This window comes from Crocodylus porosus, unplaced genomic scaffold (assembly GCF_001723895.1).
Source record: "Crocodylus porosus isolate Cpor-Errol unplaced genomic scaffold, CroPor_comp1, whole genome shotgun sequence".
In the NCBI taxonomy this organism is placed as follows: domain Eukaryota; kingdom Metazoa; phylum Chordata; order Crocodylia; family Crocodylidae; genus Crocodylus; species Crocodylus porosus.
Window position 1 is genome coordinate 87,554,318 of NW_017728886.1, and position 9,920 is coordinate 87,564,237.

General features: G+C 37.5%; 1 protein-coding gene across 2 annotated transcripts in view; it reads right to left on the reverse strand.

Annotated features, from left to right (window-relative positions):
* Positions 1–9,920, reverse strand: part of AOAH (acyloxyacyl hydrolase) — a 158,505-nt gene that overhangs the window by 41,441 nt on the left and 107,144 nt on the right. For both annotated transcript variants that reach the window (XM_019538687.1, XM_019538695.1), the window contains exons 15-16: positions 6,767–6,803; positions 3,269–3,343 (exon numbers count right to left, since the gene is read on the reverse strand). In XM_019538687.1, coding sequence (XP_019394232.1) covers positions 3,269–3,343; positions 6,767–6,803 — 112 coding nt within the window. The remainder of the gene's footprint in view (positions 1–3,268; positions 3,344–6,766; positions 6,804–9,920) is intronic.

The window sequence follows — 9,920 nt, forward strand, 5'->3', positions numbered from 1 at the left end:
CCCCAGGCTCTCAAGTAAAAACATCTTTTTTTCTTTATTCTGCCTTTCAAAAACAAGGTGCATATGTAATTTGAGGCATGTTGTCTGAGAGAAAATAGGGTAGTTCTCTTCAACTGCTTCATATCATGTCAGTTCACAACACTGAGATGCTTAAAAACTGATTTTTGCCACAGTGCACTGTGTCAATTCATGTTATATGCACATTAATGCGTGAATGTTTGAAAACATGCTACATTGTGTCACTCTAATCATGGGAGCATTTTCAAAATTTCAGTGATATAAATGCACTACAAATTACAACTTAGAGCCATAGGATGGCCCTTCCCCCTACACACGGTTTTTTGTTTTTAATTAATATCCTAAATCCCAGCACAGGAATGCTCAGCAACATAACCCAGTTTGAGAGCTGGGGACAGGATACAATACAGCTAATCATGGCAGCCTTACAGTAATGGAATTCTTATCTATTCCCATCATCTCTCTCAGCTGTCCCTCATTTTAGACTGTAGATGACTTTGATTCCACACCAATTTGCTACTGTTTCAGCTCCAATTTTTGTAACATTTTTATATCACCAACACTTAAGAGGGTCCATAGAAATGGTTTATTAAATAAAACAGAATAAATGCATTTAATCATTCTAGAGAATTTTAAGCTGCTTGTACTAATTACTTTCTCATCTTTTTCATGTTGGGTCTTTGTCCTACATTTGGGCCTCAGTGGGCTGAGAGATACAGTTGCCATCTGTCTTCATTTTTCCAACCCCCTTGATTGGACTGTATGAAGTGGGTACTGAGGAAAGTACAGCACACTGTGCCAATTTCATTAAGTTTCTCTTCTGCAAGTGCCTATATTACTCACTGGCTAGCTCTTCACATTGGATAAAATATTGGCATTTTAATAGTGCTTTGGCTAAGAATTGTTCCTGCAGTGTATGCAAGAGCATTTATCTCTTTCAAAGACAGAATTTAGGATTATGCTGTAAGGGCCTTATTACTGCAATTTAAAATCGCCTTTAAAGTCATTTTTATTTGTCTGGCCCCTTGCTTGAAGTCATTCTCTGTAGATGGTCTGCATTCAGGAGAACCTCTGTAGATACTTCAAAGTTACTGCTACTGTATATAACGATATCCCCTTGAAAAAAATCCATGGTTTATTTCCTGCTCAGTATATCTATGGAAGTTTTGCATTTCTACAAAAGGCAGCAGTGTCTTCCCTTTTTGGAGCTGAAAGAGTGCTTATATTTGTGTAAACGTGTACTTTTACCACCAAAACATGTGCAGGATCAAACAGACAGCATTGCAAATTTGAACAGTGTCACTGTAATGTGGGATAACATTTTGGATAGATATGAATAATAAATAGCATTTGGAAATATCCATACAAATGGAGGCCAAAAATAGCTTAAATTGAGGGACTTTAAAAAATAGTGTAAGAGAGAAGAAAGCAGGGATGATTTGAATTAGAGAGAAATGCTATAGAATTAAAAATAAACCAGAGATGTGGCAATGACCAAGGGCTGGATTTCAGCAGTGATGGTACAGCATCTACATAAAAAATATATACACAACAGAAGCTTGGAATAGATACTTAAACTGTCACGTAAATCGCTCCAGAGGCTTTTGCAACAGGAGCCATAGATAAGGCCTGGCTTCTGGGATGGGATTTCTGAGTTAGCCTCTGCATATTGTTGCCACACATATCTTGCCCCACAATGGTCCCAGTTGACAATTATGGAAGCAGATGGTGTGGGTATGAAGAAGAGCTGAAATGCATTTACACGGTGGAGCTTTTGTTCCAATCAGACTCTGGGCACAGTTTACTGCTGGTTTTGAGAATATATGCATGCCCTTTTGATATTGTAGGGGTATTACAGGGGAACATTTAACACAGTTCCAGATGAGGGCACAAACCAAGTGAAAACTCAATGGAAGAATAGTAAAATAAAGGAAATGAAGCTACTGTAAAAGAAGATTAAAATGAAGCAGCTCACTGAAGTAATTTCAAGTTAGAGGCAGAAAATAAAATTGTTAGTACAGTGATTTTAACTAGGGTGCCATGACACCCTGGGGTGCCTTTGAAATGTGCTGCAGTGTGCCAAGTAATACTAGCACTGTTAGGTGTGGAAACACCTTCATGTGATTCACAAGATAAACCCAAAGATTTCAAATAGGAATCCGTAGTGTTAAAACCATTCTGACCTGTCGCAGTCTTTCTTAGTTCTCTGCAATAGAAAAATTGTTCTGATATTTTTCTGTAGTCAAAAAATGAGTGAAAACTAAGAGCTCACTTTTCCAAGGACTGCCTTGAGTCTAAAAATGTTGAGAACCACTGCATTAGTAGAATGAGGGAGATATACAGACTCTCTTCTGTTGCTATAGCTAAGCAAAATGATACATTTAGAGTAAAATGCTGGAATGAATACCACTGGGTGCATCTACATGTGCATATTTACTGTGCAGTAACCAAAATTACTGCACAGTATGAGTGTGGATCTACATATGCACACCTGTACTGTGCAGTAAAGATGGCGACTTGCAGCCAATTAGTTACTGTGCAGTAACATATATCTGGATGCCTTACTACACAGTAACTGTGTGTGTAGATTGACTTGGGCCTAAATTTAATCCCAAGCCAGTCCACACATGAAATTAAAGTGCTTTAACACCTGCATGTGTAGGTGCCGGGCTATTCCTGCTTACTGCACAGTAACTTTAAGCCAGCGTAAATGTATGAGTAGACATGCCCACTGTGAATGTTCCCTAATAGTCACCAGGGGTCTGTGTTTATGAAGCTGTTTCCAGGATTCCCTGTCATACTCATAGGATGAATGAGACCAAAGTGAATGAATGAACAATACCTCTCTACAGTGCTCAGAAACAGGGAAGGCTCAAAAGCAAAAGGCTAATTTGTCCTTGTAGGTGTCTTATCATCCTCTTGAATTGCTCCCTTAGCCTAAGCAGGAAAGCACATTGATACTTTGGCAGTACGGGTGATTAGTGTCAAGGTAGAAGGTCCTCTAATAATAGAAGAGGGGAGCAAAGCTAGCTCTGGATGCAAAGCTATTGCAAGATCACTTGTTACCAAGAAGTCAGAGATTACTTTAGCCCCAGTAACTATGAAAGTACTATGTTTTAGCAGAGAAAGCAACAAAGCCAAATGTAGCGAGGAGAAAGAATAAAATAACAACATGGAAAGGCTTGACTTATAAGATGACTGTTAAAAAAGACATATAATATAAACATTAGTTTGGTTTGCTGAACCTTACCCATTGCAGACATCATTCCCAATTGCATAATAGATAACTATGGCTGGATTGTCCAAGACATGATCTCTAGCCAAGCTGAAAATATAAAAAAATAGATAAACAAATAGATAAATAGCAAGATTAATGGTAAAAGACATTCTCAATTTGAATTACACAATGTGTCTGTGACAGAACTTTTTGAAGTATTTATTTTACACTTAAGCTGTTCTTGAATGGTTATAAATCTGGTTTTGCTATACGCTTATAATTTGGTAACGTTTTCAGATATTTTCAAAATTGTTTTTCCCTCTGCAGATTTGGCTCACCGTTCTTTTACCAGCTGGTGTTCCACCTCCTTTTCACTAAGTCCGAAATATTTTAATCAGCAATTTAAATTAGGGATGAGAGGTCATGTTGGGCTGATTAGAGGTGATGTTGGACTAAAGATTGCTCATATAAAGTTTTGGGTTTAAGGTCAAATTAGGATATGGTTTTGAGTTAGATGCTGTTGAAGTCTTAAGAGCTAAACTACCAAGATTATCACTCAGAGTAGAGGAAATTTCAAACAACTTTTCAAACTTTTAAATATCATAGGAATTTAAACCACACCCTTTCTTGCTTTAGGTCTGGCCTGCAACCCAAAACCCAGAATAGTAAACTCAAACAGACATTTGTGTTAGAACCTTATTCTCCACTCCCACACTGAGAGTTTAAATTTCAATGACTTTTCTGGGACCAGTTCAGAGAAAGAGAGAGAATAATAGAAAAAACAAACTAACAACATCCACCACCACCCAACATTTTTCATTGGTAAATCAAATCTGAAGAGACCAAGGAACAATAACTTCTACATTTTATGCACTGACATTTTTCATGAATATGCCATAGTTTTAGAAAAGTAGGTAAAAAATAGAGCTGGTCAGATTTTGGTCAGTATTTTTCAATGAAAAATGCTATTTTCATCCAAACTGTTTTGAAGTTTTTTGGGAAATAAGTGTTAATTTCAATAAAAATGTAAACAGAAAATATTTTAAAGGAAAAAAGTTTTAAGACATATTTTATTTAAAAATTTTCAGGGTTTCAGTTTGGAATTTGAAATTTGTTTTGAGTATTAATTTCTTACACTGATTTCCTTATTTTATATTGTTTCTTAATAACTGGGTGCATGTACATTAGACATTTACTGCAGAGTAGACTAATTAGCTCCAGAGTAAACATCTTGCGTCTACATGTGCAAGGCTATTAAACTGGAGTAAACTAATGAACTCTGCAACAGGATAGTACTTGTAAAGAGGAGTAGTATCCTGCTGTGGAGTTTTTTTTTACTCCACTACAGTGCACGTGTAGATGTTTGCATGGCTGCCTGGGGCATGAGGATGTTTCAGTGCAGGGGGCTGCCTGCCAGCTAGGCCCACACTGGAGCATCCTCATGCCCCAACCAGCCCCTTCACAGCACATTGAGATGGTCAGGAGCATCCCCAGGATAGCAGGCTGACCCCCAGTGCCCCCTGCCAGCCAGGGCTGCTCCATCCCAGCTCAACGTGCTATGGTCCTGGGCTCAAGTTCAAATGGCATTACACTAATTGTACATGTAGATGCACCCACCCAGTAGTATTAATGCATAATATGCTATAGTATGGCACTTTGAAACTTATTTTAAATTTCATGTTAATTGTTAAAATCACTTAATAGCCAGGTTTTTTTTAAAGGAGACACTGTTCTAGAAAAACTAGATAAGATTTTTTAGTCAACACTAAGCCCTTAATTACTTTTAAAAATAAAATAATATTCAAGTAATGGAATATCTTGACTAGTATAGAATGAGATGAATCAGTAATATGAACTACTGATATATCATGAAAAATGTAAAAATAATAACAAATAAAAACTTATAACTTTCTAAATGAAATTTTGAAATTCAAAAAAGGGAACTTTCTGAAATTTTTTTTTTCAGAATTCTCATTGTGTGGGAAACTGATATGATTTGATTTTGTCCTTAACCAGAATGGACACAGATTTTGAAATGTTAAATCTTCCCAAGAAATAGGAAAGTCCACCTTTTTACCATCTCTAGTCAAAGTCCCTTGTGCTGTTTTCCTTTGATTTATCAGTATATGGTTTGGGTCTTTGCTCATAAAGACCCTGGTTCTCTTCTTATGCGCTATGGTGATAACGAGCAGGTAGAATGCTCTTGCTGATGTTCCCCACCTTTGAAGGTGGGAAGGGCTACGAGCAAGGTGTACTTGATTAAGATCTTGAGGTCCAAAATAGTTTTTCCTTATTGACTGAATAGATTTTAAGTATACTCAGCTTCAAGGTACAGTGTAACATATATCTATTTACTAAAATTTAGATTAGTGTAGACCCTATGTAGCTGCACAAATGCAGGGAACAAGATGGGCAGTACTTGTTCCCTAGCTGTCTTTTAGTACAGGGGCCAACTGCATGCAGCCAGGAATAGCAACTGCTTTGTGGTAATGCTACTTTCTTCCTGAAAAGGGATGGTGGTGGTTGCTACTAATGAAAAGGCAAACAATTGGGTGGTGGAGATTGAAAGCATAATTACAAGCAGACACAGCTCAGAAGAACTGCAGAGATCTTCCACAGCACGAAAGAAATGGAGTAGAAGTCACTGACAGACATGCAGCTTCAGCTAATGAATGTCCCTCTGGCTCACAAGACAGAACTCTTTGGGAGCATCTACACAAAACCGGTTAATGTGTATTAGCTTAATTTAATATGCATTATGGGTGCACATCTACATGCATGTGCCCTTAATGCGCATTAAAAATGACGAAGTTAGGTTAATCACACCTAAATTTGATACTTACAAATGCAGGTATCAAATTTAGGGATGATTAGTTAAAGTGCATTAATGCACAAGTAGACATGACCCGTCACTAACTTTAGCCACTAGGGGTACATGGCAGGGCTGCAAGGACCTGGTACTAACTTTAGTGCTAAGTCCCTGCATGTGTAGACTCCTGCCAAAAATTCCTTAACATGCATCAGCTTAATCCACATTAAATTTAGTCATGCTTAAATGCACGTGTAGATGCGCCCTTTGTGTCCTTAGCAACTCAACTTAGCCCTTGCATCCAGCCAAAATTTAGAAATCACATTCACAAAATAAGTTTCTAGTAAGATAAAGGGCCTGATCAATAGCTTGTTTACATTGGTAGAGATTGAGAGTAAGTCCACTGAAGTCAATGTAGATCAGTTTACATCAGAGTAAATCTGATGGAAATACCTATTCAAAGTTCTTTTGTATTTAGTGGAAAGACATCAACTGCTGTGTTCTTTGTTCTAGGCCCTAAGTATGAGACTAATCAAATAAAAATTGATTATTTAATGTTCATGAAGCTTGCAATTCTTCAAATACGATGTGTCAGTGCATTTTAAGTCATTTAGCACTGTCAGCTGGCATATTCATTACAGTGTTTTGCTTTGTTTTTAGAATGTAAAATTCAGACTAATTACTGTACCTGCATCCATTGTTCCAATTCATGAAATGCTTACCTTTTCATTAAGTCCAGGAGATTTTGGGAAGAACCACCTACGTGATAAAACATAGTGGGGGTAAGAGAAATAGTCCAAGATGACTGAAACAACAGAAAATCAAATTAATTTTAGACATCTAATACTATGTGCTCAGTCTCCATGACCTTTCTTTTGGATTAAAGCTTTTAAAAGGGAATAAAATTGCAAAGCAAAATATACCCTTCGATATTCATATTTTAGCTGTTTTTATACATTATCTTAATTTTTATTGTAAACTGATCTGAGCACTCTCTGGTGAAGATGACATATCTATCGAATAAATAAATAACTAGATCTGCTTTCTTCTTCCCTGCACAAAGAAGCTCCAGGAACTTCTGTAGATCAAACCATTTCTGAACTTTGGGTCCTTTGGATCTGGATTTTAATTCAGAGTTGGCAGCTTATGGGTTTGGGACATCAACTAACCAATCCTATTTGTCTAAGTTTAATCTACTTTTAACTTCCATGATAAACAGAAAAGTGACTCACTTTCACTATTAATGAGAATTAATGGCTCACAGCTATGCAATGTTACGAGTGACAAACATGAAAAATGGAACTATGCCAACAGTACCTTTCATGATATATGGGGTAACTATGTATATCAATGACATTTCACCTAAATTGTTTGGTGTATACTTTCTTCCACCAGTATGAACAAAGAAAGCCAGAGCAAAACTCCTGTGGTTATTTATAATGAGGACCTCATGCAGGCCCTGAAATAGGAAAGTATTGAGGGAAGTATTTAAGCACATTCAAAACTGCAAGCAAGGACTTAAAAGCTACACGTTTAACTACTTCCCTAAATCAGTGTCTGAACAGTTCCATCATTCCACATTGCAATTTCTGTCACTCTGTGTACTACAATAGGCATTGCAAGTAGTGGCAGCAAAATGGTAGCTGAATGGAATATTTTTGTTCAAAATAAGGCTACCTTGGAGGCGGAGAACAATAAAGGCAGGAAATCTGATGACTGCAAAATCTCTTTAATGTAATGTATAAAAGCCCTTCAGAAGCTTGCTTTCATTTGTATTTTCTTCTGTTCTCTCCCTTTGCCTGTTTTCCCTCCCTCTTGCGGTGCTATTCTCCAACCCTCATCCCATTCTTTATTTTCTTTTTTTCTTGCCATGTGTTGCCCCTCTATCTTCTTAATAAGTCAAACTGTTCTGTGACTTGAAGGGAATAGTCATGGATGAAGCTTTATTGAAAGTGTGTATTGGACTAGGTGAGTGAAAGATCTATGAACAAAAATAGAAACAGTACCACTTCGCATTTTAAAAATTGCTCCTTTGTTATTACTACTCATGGCTATCACGTTGCAACTACAGAAGGCGGTCCTTTGTGTATCAAGTAAACTGAACCTAGAGACTGAAAGGAAGTTTGACTCTTTCCTATATGTCTGTAGGATTCCATAGAATTGCTAGAGCTCCACTCCTCCAGTAAGATGTGGGGTGAAACCCTAGCTGCATTTCCTTCTGTTTTACATCCCCTTGTTCCATTTAAAACACAAAAGAGTCTAGATCATGATATCCACCTTGCCAATGTGTTTTTGAGTCTTTCTGAGGCCAGCGGTTCAAAATGCCAATCACACACTTTTGATTGTATTAATAAAGAGAGAACAAATATTACAGGCATATTTATAAACAGATGATAAATGAGTAACAAAAGCTATATTACATCCATGAGTTTAGGTGGTTAGAAGCACATCAATAGAAAGCATTACATATGATTATATATTCTCAGCTGCCATCTGGTGCTTTAACATTCAGTGGGACAGAGGTCAAGGTAACAAGCCTAGTATGTCTGCTTTTCTGGTCAAAGATAAAAAAAATCCCCTAAACAGGGTTAGGGGAAAGCAAAAAAAACCCCCTCAAAAATCCCACCAGAGAATTATGAAGAAATGGATGATAACTTGTTGCTTGCAAAATACAGACATTATGTATGTAACAGAATGCTGGATGGGAGTGGTGACTGTATGAATATGGCAGTAAAGATCTGAATATAGAAGCCATTTATTAGCTTGAAATTTTAAGGGAATTTATTTTCACTGTGTTCACATTTCTCTCATATTCATTTTTTTCTTGTAAATAATTTTATGGGCATAAATGTTCTACCTAAACAGCAAATTTTAAATAATACTGCAGAAAAGCAAATATCTAATTCGTAATTGTGAGTATTCATGCTAGAAAGCTCATTCTAGGAGCTGCACTCATCCCATCAGGAAACAAAAACATTATATATAACCCAGAGGCCCATTTTAAAAAGCTTAAATGTTAAGACATCAAATATTTAATAAGCACAATTCACTGCTTGTGAATAGGCAACAATTCAAGAATTATTTGTAGAAATTACTCAGCAAATATTTTTGTAGACCAAATAAGCTAGAATTGTAAACTGTTTACAGATTATATGCAAACAGAAAAAAGAGACACTAACAGAGAAAATGATTTGTCATGAATTATTAACTTATCTCATATATTAAACATCTTATAAAGCCACTGGTGAGCTATATAGACCATTTCCAACAAACCCCAATTAATCCTTTATTCTACAGTATCTGTGTGTGCCATATACAACATAGATAAACTATCTTAGGGATGATTTAGTGAATGTTTATCATTTTTAGTTATAATTTGTGTCTTTCTATTTGTAAAACCTTACTACCATATCTTTTTGCACACAACACACACCCTTCCCTCAAAATCTAGCCTCACATGGGGAGGGGGCCGCAGGAAGATGAGGAGACACCACCCGAGCAAGACAGGTGACAAATGCAAGGAGTGCCCAGGTAAGAAACGGGGGTCCAGACAGTCTCCCAAATCAGAGGGAAACACACGCAGCGAGGCAGGGCCTTGAATGCCTGTATACCAATGCTCACAGTATGGGGAACAAACAGGGGGAACTCGCCCCCAGAATAGCCAGTCCAGACCCAGACATCATAGGGCTGACAGAAACATGGTGGGATTCGTCCCACGACTGGGCAGTCCTAGCATTAGGGGCTATCGGCTTCACAGGGGGACAGAGAAGGGAGAAAGGCTGGGGTGGGCGCTCTGTGTCAAGGAGCAACACACGTCCTCTGCCAGCACAACGGGGTCAGGGGCAAGCGGAAGTGCTCTGGACCAAGATTCAAGGG